The 19,997-nt window shown below is 32.5% G+C and overlaps 5 protein-coding genes and 1 long non-coding RNA gene across 6 annotated transcripts; 3 read left to right on the forward strand and 3 right to left on the reverse strand.

Annotated features, from left to right (window-relative positions):
• The first annotated feature begins 119 nt into the window (after positions 1 to 119).
• LOC123712715 (DNA repair and recombination protein RAD54-like) lies at positions 120 to 2,747 on the forward strand. The gene has a single exon (XM_045665931.1). It carries the CDS (start codon positions 263 to 265, stop codon positions 2,552 to 2,554), a length of 2,292 nt encoding a protein of 763 aa, XP_045521887.1. The 5' UTR covers positions 120 to 262; the 3' UTR covers positions 2,555 to 2,747.
• Positions 2,748 to 3,004: 257 nt separating this feature from the next.
• On the reverse strand, positions 3,005 to 5,113 carry LOC123712719. Its single transcript, XR_006754125.1, has 2 exons — positions 4,939 to 5,113; positions 3,005 to 4,709 (listed from the first exon to the last, which is right to left on the reverse strand). It is a non-coding gene; the product is annotated as an uncharacterized LOC123712719 (long non-coding RNA).
• Positions 5,114 to 5,822: 709 nt separating this feature from the next.
• Positions 5,823 to 11,123, reverse strand: LOC123712716 (protein adenylyltransferase SelO-like). Its single transcript, XM_045665932.1, has 12 exons — positions 10,821 to 11,123; positions 10,211 to 10,374; positions 9,917 to 9,997; positions 9,683 to 9,846; positions 9,374 to 9,549; positions 9,111 to 9,210; positions 8,628 to 8,788; positions 7,991 to 8,112; positions 7,729 to 7,858; positions 7,244 to 7,370; positions 6,885 to 6,997; positions 5,823 to 6,052 (listed from the first exon to the last, which is right to left on the reverse strand). The coding sequence occupies exons 1-12, from the start codon at positions 11,010 to 11,012 to the stop codon at positions 5,930 to 5,932; spliced, it is 1,653 nt and encodes a 550-aa protein (XP_045521888.1). The 5' UTR covers positions 11,013 to 11,123; the 3' UTR covers positions 5,823 to 5,929.
• A 12-nt stretch (positions 11,124 to 11,135) lies between these two features.
• LOC123712717 (protein adenylyltransferase SelO, mitochondrial-like) lies at positions 11,136 to 15,154 on the reverse strand. The gene is made up of 12 exons (XM_045665933.1): positions 14,922 to 15,154; positions 14,546 to 14,709; positions 14,394 to 14,474; positions 14,038 to 14,201; positions 13,537 to 13,709; positions 13,305 to 13,404; positions 12,745 to 12,905; positions 12,434 to 12,555; positions 12,197 to 12,326; positions 11,827 to 11,953; positions 11,475 to 11,608; positions 11,136 to 11,385 (listed from the first exon to the last, which is right to left on the reverse strand). The coding sequence occupies exons 1-12, from the start codon at positions 15,063 to 15,065 to the stop codon at positions 11,263 to 11,265; spliced, it is 1,623 nt and encodes a 540-aa protein (XP_045521889.1). The 5' UTR covers positions 15,066 to 15,154; the 3' UTR covers positions 11,136 to 11,262.
• A 190-nt stretch (positions 15,155 to 15,344) lies between these two features.
• On the forward strand, positions 15,345 to 19,954 carry LOC123713026 (bolA-like protein 2). Its single transcript, XM_045666498.1, has 3 exons — positions 15,345 to 15,568; positions 19,348 to 19,442; positions 19,835 to 19,954. The coding sequence occupies exons 1-3, from the start codon at positions 15,506 to 15,508 to the stop codon at positions 19,920 to 19,922; spliced, it is 246 nt and encodes an 81-aa protein (XP_045522454.1). The 5' UTR covers positions 15,345 to 15,505; the 3' UTR covers positions 19,923 to 19,954.
• LOC123713024 (dolichyl pyrophosphate Man9GlcNAc2 alpha-1,3-glucosyltransferase) lies at positions 15,562 to 17,332 on the forward strand. The gene has a single exon (XM_045666496.1). It carries the CDS (start codon positions 15,685 to 15,687, stop codon positions 17,287 to 17,289), a length of 1,605 nt encoding a protein of 534 aa, XP_045522452.1. The 5' UTR covers positions 15,562 to 15,684; the 3' UTR covers positions 17,290 to 17,332.
• Positions 19,955 to 19,997: the final 43 nt, after the last annotated feature.

Below are 19,997 nucleotides of genomic sequence, written 5' to 3' on the forward strand. Positions count from 1 at the left end.
TAATATTTATTTATATAAAATTGTTATTATTATCAAGTCCTCATTTTACATCTGTGTTCTCAAAAGTTGTCGGTATATTCCCTAACTTCTAACGTCAAGTTACCGCAGTCAATGTCAGGTTCATTACAGAAAATCACTAAGAATTCATATACGGTTTATGAAATTATTTAAAATTTGAGTATCAATGTTACTTACATTATATTTCATTCATGTTTTATTCTGTATATTCGACTAATAAGTGTATTGTCAACGTTTAAAAAAAATGCGGCGCAGCCTGGCACCGAGCCAGATTGGCTCCAGCAACGATGTGTTTAAAAGTCCCCTTTTAAACCCAAGTAAAAGGACGAAGCGAGATTGTACCAGGATTCCACTTGCACAGAAAACTCTTTCACAGACATTGTCTTCATCTGATCACGAAAACCTAATTAAACAAATATTATGTAAACCCTTTAGAGTCCCTATTCCAAATTATGTATCGTCATATTGCAGTAAAAGTTTGGGATTAAAGCGAACCCAAGTTCGACGTGCATTGCATGATCCAGATGAGCCGAATGCTTTAGTTTTGTATCTTCCACCTCATATCCCCGAGCACGAAAAAATGAAAATGAATGCTAATGACGTAAAAGTAGCTGTAGTTGTTGATCCAGTTCTGGGAAATATTTTAAGGCCCCATCAAAGAGAGGGTGTCAAGTTTATGTATGATTGTGTGACAGGAATGCAAATAGATGATGCCTATGGATGCATTATGGCAGATGAAATGGGTTTAGGAAAGACTCTGCAGTGTATAACCCTTCTTTGGACTCTTTTACGCCAAGGTCCAGACTGTAAGCCAACAATTAGCAAAGCAATTATTGTATGTCCAAGTAGTTTAGTTAAAAACTGGTATAATGAGATCCACAAATGGCTTGGCCAAAGAATTAATGCATTACCAATGGATGGTGGGTCAAAGGCTGAAATAACATTAAAATTACAACAGTTTATGAATACCTATAATGCCATGAGAGTTGCTACACCAGTGCTTATTATATCATATGAAACCTTCAGAATTTATTCTAATATTTTACATTCATCTGAAGTTGGCTTGGTACTATGTGATGAAGGACATAGGTTAAAAAATAGTGAGAACCAAACTTATCAAGCATTAATGGGATTAAAAGCAAAAAGACGTATACTTATATCTGGTACACCTATACAAAATGATTTGACAGAATATTTCAGTTTAGTACACTTTGTTAATGAAGGCATACTTGGTACAGCCCAAGAATTTAAGAAACGCTATGAAAATCATATCCTAAAGGGACAAGATGCTTTAGCAAGTGATCAAGAGAGAGTACGAGCACAAGAGTGTCTTCAGACCTTAACATCAATAGTCAATAAATGTATGATTAGACGAACAAGTACACTGTTAACCAAATACTTGCCAGTCAAGTTTGAACAAGTTATTTGTGTTAAAATGACTCACTTACAGACACAGATCTACAAAATTTTTATTAATTCTGATGCCATTAGAAATAAATTTTCTGGTTCTGGTGATAAGAATACTCTTAGTGCTTTATCTTGTATAACTACATTAAAAAAATTATGTAATCATCCAGATTTAGTATATGAAAAAATCATGGAAAGATCAGAAGGTTTTGAAAAGGCTAGAGATATGTTACCTAGTAATTATGATATTAAAGATGTGAGACCAGAATACTCTGGCAAGTTAATGATTCTTGACTGTATATTAGCAAATTTAAAAACAAATACAGATGACAAGATTGTACTAGTTTCTAACTATACACAAACTTTGGACTTATTTGAAAAATTATGTCGCAAAAGACAATATTTATATGTAAGATTGGATGGCTCTATGACTATTAAAAAGAGAGCAAAGGTGGTTGAAAGTTTTAATGATAAAAACTCCAAAGAGTGGATATTTATGCTGAGTTCAAAAGCTGGGGGCTGTGGTTTAAATTTAATTGGTGCTAATAGATTGATTATGTTTGACCCAGATTGGAACCCTGCAAATGATGATCAGGCAATGGCTAGAGTATGGCGTGATGGTCAAAAGAAACCCTGTTACATCTATCGTCTTTTGGCTACTGGCACAATAGAGGAAAAAATATTCCAGCGCCAAGCACACAAGAAAGCACTCAGTGACACAGTTGTTGATCAAAACGAAGACTCATTACGTCACTTTACATCTGATGATTTGAAAGATCTGTTCCGTCTTGAAGAAAATACATTATCAGATACCCATAGTAAGTTTAAGTGCAAGCGTTGTGTCAATAATATTCAAGTTACATTGCCCCCAGATAACTCGGACTGTACATCGGATCTTTCCAATTGGTATCATTGTGCAGATAAAAAGAGTTTAGCTGATTTAGTATTAAAACAGTGTTGGGACCTTGCAAAGAGTATATCCTTTGTTTTCCATCACAGATCAGCCCAAACTGAGGCAAAAAAAAATGAGGAGGACAAAGAAAATACTCAAATAAAGAAAAAGTTAAAAATAGAATTAGATGAAGACTATTCTGAACCAGATGATAGTGGTGATGAAGATTATATATGAATTTTAAGTTAATCATGTCATAAAACAAAGTATTTATTCATGGTCATAGTTCAAATTATGATATATTTTATGTTATACCTTTAATTGTGTCGTATAGAATTAAAATCCGCCAGATCCAGAAAGGTGAATTTTGTAAAATTACTGTAGTATACATTTTTTTTGCTGGTAACAGTTACGTTTAACTGTTATTTTTTTTAAAAAAAAAGGAGCAAAATATTATTCGTCGAATTAAAATGACCTTAAATGAAGGAATTGAAGATTAAAAAGATAGTGAAATAATAACTAAATGAAAAAATTAGATTTAGCGGTTATTGATAATGACACTCGGATCTGACGGATTTTGTTTCTCACAGAAATGGATGTGGCGGAGATCGATGCCAACTACGCAACGTCATTATCAACTTATAGGTGTTCTAAAATTACAGATTAAGAGGAAGTAAAACTACCAAAAATAATAAATCTAAACTTTAATTAATATCGCCAAAATTGTATCAAACACAATTTTCATTTTCTTCAAGCGGTACGCATACCAGATCTTCGCGTTCTTCGGAATTGTCATTATTAACTTCAATGTCCCTGTAATAAGCTAAACTCTCAATAGTTCTCCAGTCTTCACCAACGTGTTTTGATAACAGGTTCGAAACATCAGCAATCTTTTTTATATTAATTTTATTCCCTTTTCGTCTTATTCCAATTCCGTTGTGCGGAATACAGGTTCCAATTCCGCACAACTTCTTGTTTTCTTAGTCATATATTTTGGCTGAGTATATTCGCTTCTGTAGTTTTCCTCTCCTTGTGTCAGCGTACAAGGGCAGTATAAATCGTTTGCAAGCATTAAATTTGAAATGCCAGCTGCCTGGAGGTTTGCATACATTATTCACTTCGTTCTTCCAGTCATACACTTCAACATCCACCCCCACATCTCGCACAGGTCGCAAATGACTGACATCTTCTTTACTTTACTTCAATTATTGCAAATACCCTGTCGGGCGGTAAGAATAAATGGCCAACCATGGGAAATATAATTGCAATTTTCTTTACAATGTGGTGGTGCATTTGAATACAACCATTTCATGCACATGCCTACTAAAATTGTATTCTTGTTTTGACCACCGTAACCTTCAGCAAACAGTCTTACTCTTGTTTTATCGCTTGGGATATCCAAGCTGATCAATGTGTCGAATACTGCACTTGCGATTTCAGATGAAGATTTTGCATGCTCATTTTCACACCAGTAATAAGTTCGTACGTTATCTAAAGCAGATTTCGATGTACCAATAACGACTGTAAAATTGCTCATATTGAACTGCCTACTAAAGTAAGTCGCTTGGTCGGGCAGTTTAGGCAGCGCGCGTGTTTTTTTGGCAATCGAATGACGTTTTTCCTTTTTTAATAAGTCATAAAAGGCTTTGGCTTTCAGGCTATGCAACCTTTTTTGGGTTATGTGAATCTGTTTCTCTTGGCCATTTGTACTTTCTATTTCCCTTTTTAATTCAGAACATCTGGAGCAGGTATCTTTCAGAGGAGAGCCAAAACCAACATTGTACTTGCGGTTAAAGATTTGTCTGAAAAATGATTGTTTTACCTTTAAATAGGGGGTACTTGCAATTTGCTCTTCATACATTTTCCACAGCTTTTTAATATTTAATTCAGGTGGCAAGTACAGACTTACAAACGATTTGGCCCTGCAATAATGAGGTTCAGCTGCTTCTATGGACTCAATAAATGCCATTACACTTCTTTGCCTCTGTGCATATTTATCTTTTTTGTGATTTCCACCTCGATTCTCTTTAGTAACACTGCATCCATCTTTATACGATCTCTGTAGAATGCCTGTAACTCTATCTTTCCCCACTTGTAATATTTTAATGAAAGCTGTTTTGCATACCCTGACCCTGAAGGATTTTTTATTGTGACATAGTATTCTGCACTTAAATTCTTTGGTCCTCTAGACTGATCTTTGAGCCTTTTTCTTTGGCATTTGGAGAAAAGGCAATGTTTTAGTATAAAGTTGTCTTGGCTCAGTTAATTGTTCAATTTGTAAAAAATCTGGTGAAACCGAGCAACATCTTGCGTTTTTAGTGTGAGGCATTTAAAAGTAGAATTAGTTTTGTGCTTACATTTTGAGAAAGATGGCAGTTTTTTCGCAGAATATCTGAAAATAAATAATATATAATGTATACACGAATCCGTTTTTAGGCTTCCATACACGACATTCCATCTACTTATTTCATGACATAACAACAAATTTAAAAAAAAATGTGAGCCGTCACGGGACGCCTGGCAGATGTGAAACATCGACATTATTTTGAAAAAGTAATATGCAGAAAAGAACATATTGTGATAGGAACTAAATATGTCATAACGATAAAATAAAATATTACGATTATAATTATTTTCATAATTTGTTTTCAAGTAAAACACAGGTTATGTTTACTGTAGTAAACAACACTGTACACTACGGAGTATACACTATAGGTATTCGAGCTCAGTATAGAGAGAAAGATGGCTTAGCGCCAGATCAAGTGGGAGAGAATCGCACAGTCGATTGCGCATGGCGACGCGTCGCCACACCGTATACACTACTGCATATAGACTGTATATATATATACCATCGTATAGGGTGGCGACGCGTCGCCATGGCATGCGTCACCACGCCAGAAATCGGTTTTACGTGCGGCTATAGATGTTTCACATCAAAAACGGTCATTGGGAGTCGGACTGACGCATTGAGGCTCCATACAATCAGATTTTTAAATTTTATGGCGGTACGGGTTCTCCAGTATACGAGTCCGACTCGCACTTGGTAGATTTATATGATTCAAACAATGATACTAGATTAACACCTCAATCTCATTCTGTAACACTCTGTATAGCAAATCGTATGATAGTTTCACTCACCGCTCACGTCGTTTTTTCTCACATTTCCAGTTACTTTTGTTGACCCCTCGCTTCCTTGCATGTTCCGGAGGAACTGGTTCGATTATTTTTTTGGTAAATCGGACATTGTTTTGATAAAAATTCACTATAAAACCCGGCACAAAAGCATGAGCGGCCATTACCGTATTTAGTACCGCCATGACACTTGTCTATCAAAATGCTTTTCTCTAGTGGTTGAGGTGGATCTATCGGTTTTTGATGCTGTCTTATCAAGGATCTGGCGTGTTGGGAAATGAAACGCAAGAAAAGTACGTGAAATAACTAGGATTAGGTTTACTATCAAGTATTGCATGGCATAGTAAAAATAAGTAAATATAATATACGTAACTATTTTAAATAAAACATTTAATAACAGACATCTTAAAATATCACATTATCAACACTATACATGTATCACTATAAAATAATGTCTAATATGTTGTTGTTTGTTTCTAATTAGCTAGAACAACTTAATTTTAATCCATAAGACCAACTCGGAGGCTGTGCGGAGTACCCGAGTTTCTCTGCTTCCTCATTAACTTCAAACGGCTTTTTGAATACTTCTATTAGATGTTGGACCTGCACAAAAAAATACTTTTACGTTTTTGTAAAATAATGATTAGCCCTGTATGCCAACCGACCCGAGAAAGTAGCAATGATAATCGCCGGGAATACAACGTAATACGCTATGTACGTACCAAGGCATGCGGCATAAAATAGAAGTATAGTTGAACGCGTTAATCGTTCGAATTGAATAATTATTTTTCCTTTAGTCTATTTATCAATAAACGTAGGTGAAACTGCGGGCCTAGACTATATAAATATGAATGTATGTTATGATACGGGAGTCATCAATACCTTTAATATGTCTGTGGTTTCACTCGACAAGCCTACCTTTTTAATGGGACTATCTACTATTTGGTATCTATGCACATATTGAAATTTAATTTTGGTATTGCCATTAAAAATAATATCTTCGATTAAAACATTTTTTTTTTTCAAAAATTCAATAGCCAACTAAAAAATGAGCAATTTGGTGCAATTGTTCTGTAGTTCTACGGTCTATACATACATTTTGGCGATTTTTTTTAATATTTAAAGATTTTGTATATTACTTCAGCGTTCTTCCTTCCGTTTCTTTAGCACCTATAATCTGCTTCTACAGTACGATGACTTTATACCCTGAATCGAGCTAACCAAGTGTTTCCGTATATCATATATGTAACTTCTCGACCCTAGCCACATGGGCCTTGGCCAATCAGCCGTTAGACTGGAAGCGCACCAAATCCTTCCTTCAAATTTCTATCGTACTTGTAAGCGACTGATGACAGAGCGAACTTTTTCAGCTTTTATTACACTACTACAAACGTCTCAAATTTAACTGTATAACTAATAGGTAAGTTAACTTTACCTTTTTAAAGTCGTTTTTCTCGGCATCAGCGATAGCTTCCTGGAGAATCCAGTTCCTGGGCACATACAGCGGGTTCACTCGAACCATACGTGCGCGTCGCTCTTCATCAGTCACTAAATACATATTTTTAATGTTATAAGTTTGTAAAATATATTTCATTAATAAAGTTTAAGTTTAATTACAAACTTTAATCATAATAGAAGCAATTTATCATATTTATAACCTTAATAACTCATAACCAAAATACTCACTATATTTATAGCAAACGGCTCATTACCTAGCAAACTCATTAAACAACCAATGTATTAAAAAATATAGATGAATTAACAGGTCGGAATATATAATTAAAGATATCTTACCATTTTCATCTTTAATCCGTTCGCAATACATATTCACCCAAGACTCCCATGTTTTCCCATTCTTTAGTTTATTAAGGGACCAATGCTTTTCGAGGACATCTTCTTTAAACAATTCATCTAATTTCACCTAAATACATAGTTTATCGATATCAGTTTGTTGGTTGGATTAAAAAGCTTTAATATACGGTTAAGTAGGGTCTATCGTTTTGATGATTTAATAGATATAAAATAACAAAATTGTTTATTTAACTGTATCCCACCAGGCCACACGCACATTATTCTAATATAAACTAATTACAAATAAAAATACATATATTTTTTTCTCCCTTTTCTTTTTATTTCTATAACAAGTTTTAAAATATTTTTTACTACCGCCTTAAAGTTTTAAATGTGTTTCATCGTATTAAATAAAACCTAAACAATATATATATACATACATATATTATTATACATATCTTATTGTATATTAAGTTAATGTCACTCACTTCAGCCAGTTGCCTAAATGTAGCCGTAAAATCAGCTGTTGCATCCTCCATGAAACTGAATAATTCCTTTACAATTTTTTCGTCGCCCTCTTTATAAGTTTCCAAGCCTAGCTTTTTATTAAACACATTTCTGCAAAAAATAAATAGAACATTCGATACTAGGCATCTAAAATAAGCCTTAAACCCTTGCAGAGATTTACGGCGTTTTTTATCCGATCCTCTACAGTATAAAGCTTACAAAAAATATTGCGATTAAGCCTACCTGAGTCTTTCTTCGACATAGCTTTCCAATGTTTTCTCTATGTCTCTGACCATGTTTATTTGCTCGACAGACAATATTGGTATAAGCGCTTCAACAAATTTGTTCAAATTCCATAATAAAATCTATAAAGAAAATATTTGATAAAAAACAATCAATTCAAATGCATTAATTAAAACAATCAAATAGTTTAGTTTGATAAGTGGACCAGATTTTTAGAAACAGTGTTCCACACCAAGTTTAACGTTTGGTTCTATCTATACCCATAAACATTTCAACAAATCTAAATTCCGAGATATTAGTGGTATAAATTTTCAGAGAAATATTCATTGAACAGATCAATCTATAAATGAGTCGGATTAGATGTGTTTTAAAAAGACAGTTTATTCGCAAATATCAAATCCACAAAATACAAAATAGCAATAACATACCATACAATTGTTGTGGTACCAAAGAAATAAAAGAGATACAATGTATTCTCCTATTAAATGTAATAGGACTTTCTGAGCATGTCAAACAGAATGAATACTAAATTATTATTTTCTTTTACATAATATTGGCAGATGAATCTGATCCTAGATTATCATTATTTAAAGCCTTAAAATCTTTTTTTTTAAATAGAAAAATATATGTTTCATACTTCCGGTTGCATCTTGTAAGCGTATCTACCCATATCGTCAGAGGAGTTTGGTACGTAATGGTCATAATAATGCTCCATGAAGCCATACGGTCCATAATCTATGGTTACACCAAGCAGACTGATATTATCAGTGTTTAGAACTCCATGAGTAAAGCCCATACCTAAGATAATGAGAAAAGAGAAAAATTTAGGACATAAAATGTGATTTTTTTACAAAATTATTATTTATATGTAAAATAATATTAAAGAGTATTATTAATTGACAATTATTATTTTTTCCAGACTAACATATATATATATATATATATAAAAAAATTCCCTACTATAGACAAAAAAATATGTACCAGCATGCAGGCTCTTTTAAGAATTTTCATACACAGTTTTTTCCACAGCATAGTTACAACAATAATACAATACTTCAGATTAAAATCTAAGTCAAGGCATAAAAATACATAATAGTACAAAATTAATGTCGTTTTTTACCTTGCCATGTGGCTACCATGGCCAAATTCCTATGGGCCACTTCAGAGTACAACTTGACATATCTATCCGTATCATCAATGCTTATTTCAGGAAAGTGATGCTAAAACAACAATAAATGTAACAAATATCTTTTCTTAAAACACTGAATTTCTTCTTAAAAAACTCTTTCTCTACGATCCTTATTTTCCCTCTAATAAGGTACTTTTAATATTATGTGTACATCATAGTACTTATTTATATTATAGTTTATAAGAATTTTATACCTCAATAATAAAATCTGCCAGCGTCCGTGCGAGGTCTGGTTCGCTTCGTTTTAGCAGAATCTCAAAGGACCCAATCCTATACCACGCAGGCGCGAGTCGGATCACCACTGCCGCCCTTTCTTGGAGTGCACGCCCACTATATGTCTTGTCACGCCATACTTTATGATCATCACTCACTGCAACATTAAATTACAATTACAGATAAATTGGCTTGCTATATGCACTTATATAAGGCATCATTTCTGCAACAGATTATTACACATACCTTCCTACCCTAACATTAGTAATTGTATAATTATTTAAACTCACCTACCAAAGCTGCTGCTCTAGTGGTTGGTATACCAAGGTGGAAGCAAGCCTCACTGGCCACCATTTCTCTGATGGAAGACCTCAATACAGCTCTGCCATCACCAAAACGAGAGTACGGTGTCTCACCACAACCTTTTAATTGAACTTGCCAGGATTCACCTTTACTAAAAAAAGTGTATTAATTAAATTTAAATCAATAAAGATTTGTTTTTGTTTAAATAGAAATTAAATAACCTATTAACATATTCTCCAAGAATATGTGCTCTGCCATCACCGAGTTGATCAGCCCAGTACCCAAACTGGTAACCACCATATCTGTAAAATATATATATACTATTGTCATATGTATTTGTACACAATGTTTTTTCAACAATATAATATTTGGTGAGAATTGTACAATTCTGAATTAATTTTGTAAGCACATAATATGTTGTTTTACTTACAACACTGTACATATCCATGTTGGATATATTAAATAATCAATAGTAAATTTATTGTAGCAATAATTGTTAATCTTTAACTACTCACCTATGACATACAGTAAGGCTACCTTCAGGCAAATATTTTCCTGCAGAAAAATTCACAAATTCTTCACTGTCTGCAACTTTAGTGTCTAAATCCAAAATATTGTTTAAAGCTTCTTCTGATACACAAACAAGATGAAGCTTGCCTACCAGTGGCTCTGTTGGGACCTGAAAAATTATTATAGATACAATGATGCCAGGCTAAATATAAAAATTCATGATTGATATATAGATAATGCCTTAAAATTATTATTAATAGTAGCACTATGAATTGGGATGGAATAATTTTTTTTTTATAATTTTTATCAAACATATTTTCTAGCAATGCTATTATTATTGCTTTTATATATATATATATATATAATATCAATAAGCAATGACATTGTTTTCTTTATAAAGGCATTTCGAGACTATATGGACGAACGAGAAAATCTGAATCTATCTATTTAAATTAAAATTGCTACGCAAGTGTTCGAGATTTAAAATAATTAAAGGAACAATAATATCCAAATAGTGCTATTGGAGACAAGTAAAATATTATCACAATAATGACGATTCTGGATGGAAATATGCTGTTTAATAATAAGCTATGAAAAAGGAATACTATTGATTACCTTTGAAAATATTGCATTATTAACAGCAACAGGGACATTATATTCCGGATTATTATTAATGGGCAATTTAGCATAATTTGGTGAAGATTTAAACTTAAAATCTTTAAAATCACTTATTAATTTTGTGGTGCCCAACATCACTTCTTTTTGGCAATGTAACACCGCATTGAATGCACTTAATCCACGCTTCATTAAAATTATAACAATTAACTTATAAATTATTCTAGGAATGGTTGGTTTGCGGTTATATGAATTTATTTATTTAGTTAATTTATACTAATTGTAAGAGTTTCACAACATTTATTATGGTTTCAAAGATCACAGATTAATATCCATAACAAAGATGCGTTCACTACTCGTCAAACTTCTCGTTACAAATCAAGTACAATTAAAATAGTTAAAATTTTATTGAATTGATAATGCTGGATCAAACTAATCTCAATTAGCTTGAACAGCTAATTTTTAACGCATATGCCCAATGTGGTGGTTGAGCTGAAAATCCTTTAGCTTCGGCGTCAAGTTGAACGTCATATGGTCTTTTTAGCACTTCTAACAGAAATCTTACCTAAAAATATGAACAAAATTAAAGCTGATCTAGTAGAGTTAAAGATACTTAAAGGTTTAACAAATAATAATCAAAAAGTAAGTTGGTACTTTTTCAAAGTCATCTCGCTCCGCATCTAAAACAGCTTCATGTATCATCCAGTTCCTTGGAACATAGACTGGGTTAACACTTAACATCCTACGTCGGCGCTCATCTTCAAACACACCCAAAGAACTTGTGTCCACTAAACAAAAAATTCAATTTTTTTTAAAGTTGTTACTATAATACTGTAAAAGCCGGGCTTCGTTAAATTTATTCATTTTTATTAAATTTATTTACATGCACATACTTGGTACTTTGGAAAATTATTCAGGACTTCATTATATTAACAAGCTAATTAACCAAAATCTTGTAACTACATGCGAGCATGCAACCGATACAACAAAGGATGGTAATATTAACCTGCTTCTTTTTCTAATCTCTCCCTGTACTGATCCAGCCAGCAGCCCCACGAAGCATGCATCGATAATCGTTTAAGGGACCACTTTTCATTTAACTTTATTTCATTCACCATTTCGTTTGGCTCCAACTGAAAACATATTAGCATCCTAGCCTACTAGCATTCTTCTCATTTATTCCTACATGACAAAGCCCGATGGCTTTGAAAACTTTTTTCTGCTCCTTGTTGAAATGAGTTTTCTCAACATTTTAATTAAATTAACTTAAAACCCCCTTAAAAACGAGTTCAGATAATTGTTCTGGAAATGTGAGTGTCTGTTTCTTGTTCTATAACAACGCTAAATATTATTTTGCCAAATAAAAAATATCTCACTTCAGCTAACTGTCTGAAAGTACTCGTAAAATCAGCCCCAGTTTGCTGCATCATATCTAATAGTTTCTCAACCAGCTGTTCATCACCCCTTCTCTCTTCGCGTATACCAATTTTCATCAAAAAAGTTTCCCTTAAATATAATATGTGATATAAAAAACTCACTTTATTAAACAATATAATAATTGATGCATATTTTTTATTTTATGCCTAAGTCGATGGTTATTACGGTTAACTTACAAAATTTTGTTCTTGCAGTATGTGTCTAAGGTTTTCAATATATGCGTTACATGAATCTGCTGAGATGGAGACAGGAGAGGTTTGATTGCATTTGCTAGTTGACCGACATTCCAGACGACAACCTATATTGTATAGTTATCTTTATTAATGAGTATATGTAAATATTAAATATCATTTGTGGAGCGGCTAATCAATAAAAAAAGTCGTTCAGGATGGCGAATACTTTTATAATAATCTCATTCTAAAACGTTATAAGTATGATAATGCAAAAACAACAAGCAAACGTATATACTCATAGGTACAAAACTTACATCAGGCTGTTTAGATAGTGCATACCGCCCTTCTCCATCAGAACAGTTGGCTACAAAACCACCATCGTAAGAGTCTACAAATCCAAATGGGCCATAGTCCATAGTCAGGCCTAAAAGGCTCATGTTGTCCGTATTTAATAAGCCATGGGTAAAGCCAAAACCTGAAGCATTCTTCATCGCTTTAACATCCATTAATAATCCAGGCTAGTTTCAAACTTTGATAAAATATCAGAATAAAGAAATTATCTTAACAAAACAGACAAGATCATAAATAATCTTATTATCCTCATTCAATGCAAAAGTTTTTGTGAGCATACTATCATGACTGCCTACGTCTATAACGACATTGTTAAAATTTTGGGTACATACATTAGTATATAACACATTATTGCATCTAAAAAAATATTATTATACTCTCTCCTTCTCATTAGAAGGAACCAGATTTCAATACATTTTGGCCATACGGAAGAGTCGCTTTAAATCGCGTTTTTCAATCCTACACTTAATGTGTACAACACTTAACTAACAGTTTTACACGATTACCATAGTATTACACTCACCTTGCCATTTAGCTGCTAAAGCAAGGGTTCTGTGAGCGATTACGGAAAATAATCTAATAAACCTGTTTTCATCAGTTAATTGTATATCAGGAAAATACTCCTAAAATACAGACAAAATTAACCTTGACAATATCGAAGGCTTTATAATTTAACTAAGAGGTTATCGTTTTGTGTAACTGAGATGATAGTCAGTATATCAGTAATTGCATCTGATATTATATAGATATCATACCTTTATAACAAAGTCAAGCAGTTGCTTTAAAACAGGTATTTCGCCATTTCTAGAAAGTATTTCTAATGATCCAAAACGAAACCAACTGGGAGACAGTCTGAGCAAGACGGCTGCTTTCTCTCGTTTTGGACTACCTGTGTAGTACACATCTCGTACTACGGTTTCGTCACTTACTAGATAAAAATTAAATTGTTTAGAATATACAAGCCGACAACCCAAGATTTTAATTAATAATAAGTTCCTTTAATGAACTACAGGGGCTAGATCGATTTATGATTTTTGTCGAAACGAACTGTTATTTTCATACAAATTAAGTTTTCGACTATATACATACAGTACTGTTAAGGCATCTCGACAAAACCCCCAGGTAGTAATCATAAATTCAATTAAAACAATTCTAAAATTACCTATTATGCTAATGATTTCACAAAAATTAGGAAATTATTCATAAATTATTATATTAAAATCTGGAATGATTAATATATAACATGAAGTAATTACCAACTAAGCCTGCAGACCTAGTGGTAGGTATACCAAGGTGGTAGCAGGCTTCAGCGCCAATCATCTCCCTTATTCCTGATCGTAAGACTGCTCTTCCATCGTAAGTACGAGAGTATGGGGTTTGACCTGATCCTTTCAATTGTATTTGCCATCGTTCACTTAAACTTTAAACAAACATTTTTACGACAATCTAACAAAATTAACTCAAACAAGACTTACCTATGACCAAAGTAACGAAACTAACATATATATCTATAATACATATTAAAACCAAAGAACATAAAAACTTTCAAGTGATGTTTATACATGAAATAATATTAATAATATGAAATAATTGTATTTATTATCGCCATTACCGATTTACATATTCTCCTAGAATGTGTGCGCGTCCATCTCCTAATTGTCCAACCCAGAGTCCATACTGATGACCACCGTAACTAAACAAGATTAGAGTTACTTAATTTAAAAATAAATACATTTAATATTATAATCATATATTATTAATTACCGGTGAGCAACAGGCAAAGCCCCGTACGGTAATTTCTTTCCTGCTATTAAGTCAATAAATTCATCACGAGACGCCATTTCAATATCCATGTTTAAAATGTTGTTTAGCGCATCTTCTGATACACAAACCAACCGAAGGTTTCTTTCCAATGGCCGAGGTGTTACCTAACATAAGATTTAAAATTAAAAAAAAAAATAGAAGTAGTTCTAATAAATTTTAAATTAAATGTAGTAGCACGCATATATTAATTTATATGATTTCCATTGTAAGAAGTTATAAGATATTTTCTTTGATAGAATCAGTTTAATTACGTCGTTTCAACAACGAAATTAATGTCTTTTTTACAGCGTTATTAAATAAATGCGTACGTCTTTACCTCTGAATACACAATATTCTTTATATTAGGCTTGACTTGTTCATAGTTTTCATCAATTGGTAACAAAATGTATTTAGGATACTGACTAAAACTCCATTCGGTTAAATTTTTCATGAATTTCGTCGATTCACCTTCCATTTTCATTGTTGTATTAGTAAGGTAAAAGTAAAAAAAATTGAAACAAAAAATTTATTTGTGGCTACTCAAAAATATTTATTAATTGACAAGTTGAGTTCTTTCCAACTATTTTACAAATATTTTTTTTGCATTCTCTAGATTTTATGATTTTCATGTCTATTAGCGATTTTAATAAAAACAAAAAACATATTTTTGAACCTCATTGCTTAAACTAAGTTTTAAACGCATTTTTAATTTTTATTCCACTCCACAGACATTGCAGACTTGACAACAATTAAAATTAAAACAGAAGTTGACAGTTTCTATCAAGGCGGTGGTATAAACATCAACATTAAAAAAATTATATAACCTAAAGGTGAATATTTCGTAGATTGAAGTTTAAGTTAAAAGGTTAGAAATACCGTTCCTTCTTCATATTTACAACTATTTACTGTTAGAAATCTAATATGGTGTATACGGAGGAATATATCAAAGAAAAGTTAACAAAAGAGCTTGACGCAGTTCATGTTGTAAGTACGAACTGTCAAATTATCACATAACACGTCTGCTTACTGCAACCCTTACCCGTATCGTTCCTGTAGATGTTTTGCTAAGAAATATGGTTTAATTTTCTTAAATATACACTATGACAAAACGAGCTGATCCCGACAAATTTACAGTGACAAAAGAAGCGCTGCTTCCCGGTTTGTTTTTCGCTTTAGTTATACGATGGTGTGTGGCCGCCTATCCTTACTCTGGATACAAAAAGCCTCCAATGTTTGGCGATTACGAGGCCCAGCGACATTGGCAGGAAATAACAGTACAAACGCCGGTAGTGAATTGGTACCGGAATACGACGCATAATGATTTGGAATATTGGGGGTTAGACTATCCCCCATTAACTGCTTATCATAGTTTTCTCATGGGGCTGGTTGCTGATTGGCTAGATCCAGAATCAGTACGATTATTTGCATCAAGAGGTTATGAAAATGATAGCCACAAGATTTTCATGCGCTGGACCGTGTTTCTTAGTGATATTTACTTTTATGTTACTGCTGTCTTATGCTTATGCATTGATGCTGAACGTATAAAAAGAAAAGGTGATAGAAATGTATTTAAACGAGTTGATATAGCTACAATACTGTTTTTATTGTATCCTGGAATCATTCTAATTGATCACGGACATTTTCAATACAACTGTATATCATTGGGTTTATTTCTATGGGCTACATTCTTCATTGTTGCTATAGAAAATGATATTTTAGCCACAGTATTTTTTGTTCTTGCTTTAAACTACAAGCAAATGGAATTATATCATGCATTCCCCTTTTTCTTTTATTTGTTAAGGAAATGTTTAATTGGTTTACCCAATCGCAGTAGAGTCCTGCATGCATTGGTAAGGTTTATTCAACTAGCAATTGCAGTTGTTTTTTGCTTTATACTAGTATGGTGTCCGTTTATTACATCTTGGGATAATATGCTCCCTGTAATACAGAGATTATTTCCCTTTAAGAGAGGTGTTTTTGAAGATAAGGTATCTAACTTTTGGTGTACTGTCAATGTGTTTATAAAACTTAAAAATGTGTACTCTAATGAGGAGATGGTTAAAATGTGTTTTCTTTCAACCTTAATGGCATCATTGCCATCTTGCTTAGATTTATTTTTTAGGATAAATAGAAAAAAGTTTGTGCTGTCAGTAATTAATGTATCTTTAGCATTCTTTTTGTTTTCTTTTCAAGTGCATGAGAAGACAATTCTTCTTGCTGCAATACCTGTTTTAGTTTACTTTCCAGATGACCCATTCATGTGTTTTTGGTTTGGCCTAATATCTACTTTTAGTATGCTACCATTATTAGTAAAAGATCAGTTATTAATTCCATTCATTGCAACAGCTTTAGTGTATACAGCATTTTATAGCATTTGTTTAAAGCTAGCTCAGCCAAATGCTTGGTTTATGACTTTTTTGAATGCTAATAATGTTTATAAATCAGTCCATCCAAATGTTATTTACAATTCAGTATTTTTAAAACTTCTCTCTACAGCATTTTTCTTATCACTACAAGGAATGTTTTGGTTGTTATTAGGAGTGCTCTTTGTTAAACCACCTGATAAGTACCCTGATCTATTTCCTTTGCTTATTTCAATGTTTTCATGCATCCATTTTTTATTTTTCTTTTTATACTTTATGCACAAACAATTATCTTTGCCAACTGTACTTCCAATTAAGGTTAAGCCAAAGAAAAACAATTGATTGTACTCTTATATATTTAAAATAAAATACTGAGTATTGAAGACCTCTTGGTTTTATTATCCTATGGTAAATGAAAAAAATAAAAGAAATTTATTACAGCACTTAAAAAAAATTAGGCTTCTTAATAGCTGTTTTTTTTTGAAATTTTAATAATTTTTTCTTAGAGTACCAAAAGTTTATAGGGAAAGTGGAAAGGTTGTAAAATGGGGTAAGACAACAAGTGGACTATAACACCAATTTTAACGTATTTTTGAGTTCTGGTATTTTTGTTATATCCGCCAGTTTCTAACGTTCCAAACGACAGTTGATGTTAGCCGCCCAGAGTCCGTTGAGTGCGTGAAATAGGATAACTTCTGCGTAGTGATTTTTGGTAAAATTTCGAAGTGATTTAATCTTACCCATGTACTGTAATTTTAATTACAAGACTGATGCGACTGTTTCATAAGAATATTTAATTCTAAGTTACGAAATCACATCAAAATATGGCTATTTTTAGTAATATAGCAGATATCTAAACTTTCCGTCTTTCACCAAAAACAATATTTTCGCGTGTAAGATAAATATACAAGTTTCCATCTTACTCCGTTCCCAAGTGTCATACAAAAATTCAGTTATTCTCAAACTTTAACTAGTAACATTGGATATAAATTGGCAACGTAGGCAACCTAGTTGATATTTCCACGGGATTATGTATACATTACCGAATATGCAAAGATAAATGAATAAATTAAATTTCGATTTTAACTATCTTATAAATCTTAATCTTTACTTAAAATAAAACTTTGGTTTTATAATTAAATAAAAAGGTATCCATCAACATCAGGCAATATTAATACCTATGTTATGGTTTATTAATTATGGTTGAACGTATATCGTGTAATAATTATTTAAAAATTCTATTTGTTGTATAAAGTGATTAGGCCTCGTAACTACGAGCGGAAATTGTTACGTGAAACTTATACTCAAGACGATGTTGCAGAAGCCATAGAAATAGTAAAAACAGATGTTTTGAGATGTTTTGACATTTGGAGCAGCTAAAATTTATAAAATACCCATACGCTTTACAACCGTTAGAACAAAAAACTGTCGTTAAAAGTATTACATTATCCGGTCACCTTCCTGTCTTTGCTCATGAAATCAAAATAGGTTTAGCCTTAAAGTTTTGGAATAATGGGGGTTTAGGCTATCTTTTTAGGTTTAGGTTACCCCACTTAAGGACGGTGCTCCAGGATCAGATGGTCCTCTAAATTGTATAAACGTCACGGACTTTCTCTGAAAAAAACGATCGTTTGAGCATTGCAGAAATAAACATATCACGGTTTTCAAGGACCGTTAGTCCGATTCCAAAAAAATATATCCTCAAAATTTTTGTTAAAGGAAAAGTTGCGTGGGATTCGTGGATAGTTTAAACCGGAGATGGCAAAAGTTTGAGAACGTCTGTTTCAATCTTTCCTTTTCAAAAACACTTAGGTAGCTGTTAAACAAAGGTATTTTTGCACTAAAGTTAGATGTGAATATTTAAGTCACTTAAAGCTTTGGACTTAAAACCGTTAACGACATCTCACATTAATTGTAACGATTTTAGGAAAAATTAAATCATTCCCCGTCACGTTAGCTTGTTTATGTTCTAATATAATCTATGTGTATGTGTAATATGTGTAAAATTTGTGATGTCATATTTTCTTGTATAATAATAAATAAATATGCTATTAAATACTACCAACTTAAAGTTATAATAATAGAACTTTACCATTGGCTTTTGTAAATAACTCTTTTTTTTGGGAATTGTAAGTCGTAATTAAAAATAAAAAAATCTTGCTAATTGATTTGAGATCGTTAAAATTATCTATTAGGCTAATTATTATTAGAGTAGTAAGTAATAAGTAGACTGTTACGTAATGATATTCTACACAATATGCTATAATTGATAACAAATTTTCTATAGCCTAAAGTTCCAGTTTATTTATTTTAAATATTCAAATTCTACAAAAATATAATGCCGCATGCAAAATAAAATCTTAAATTATATACGGTAACTAATACAAATGTTTTTTACAGGAAGTTATAGATGACAGCGATGGTTGTGGTGCAAAATTTTCTGTTTTAGTTGTCTCTGATAAATTTCAGGGAAAGCCACTTCTCGCAAGACATAAGTAAGTTATATTAAAATCTATTTAAGTATGCCATCAAAACCATAACTTGTAAAAACGCCAAATACTGTAAACATTGAGAGTCCCTACTTAAAGGACCTTCTGTCTTAAGGTATTGGGTAGGCACGTAATTAACTAACATTGGCTAGATATAATTCGTAAACTGGTTCAGACTGAATGAAATTTGAAATATACCGTGCCCCCAGATATGTCATAGTTCTCCGATTTATTTACTGACGACTTAATGTAGTAATTAGCCAGTTAACTGCGTTCTAAGCCTAATTATGTTTGTTTCTGCAATACCACCTCCGTGTTAGACGCAATGAAGAAATCAAATACGTGATCGCATGACGTTCATTTGTTCTGACTTTGATTTGTTTCGTAATTTATTGCAGGCTAGTTAACTCAGTATTGCAAGAAGAGTTGAAGACGATACACGCGTTCAGTCAGAAAGCGTTGACTGTCGAACAGTGGAAAAAGTGATTTCAACGTAAATACAATCGCATCAAACCATCTCTGGTCGTTTTATTTATAGTTTGTTTTGTTCACTTACATATG

Source organism: Pieris brassicae, chromosome 8 (genome assembly GCF_905147105.1).
Source record: "Pieris brassicae chromosome 8, ilPieBrab1.1, whole genome shotgun sequence".
Taxonomy (NCBI): Eukaryota; Metazoa; Arthropoda; class Insecta; order Lepidoptera; family Pieridae; genus Pieris; species Pieris brassicae.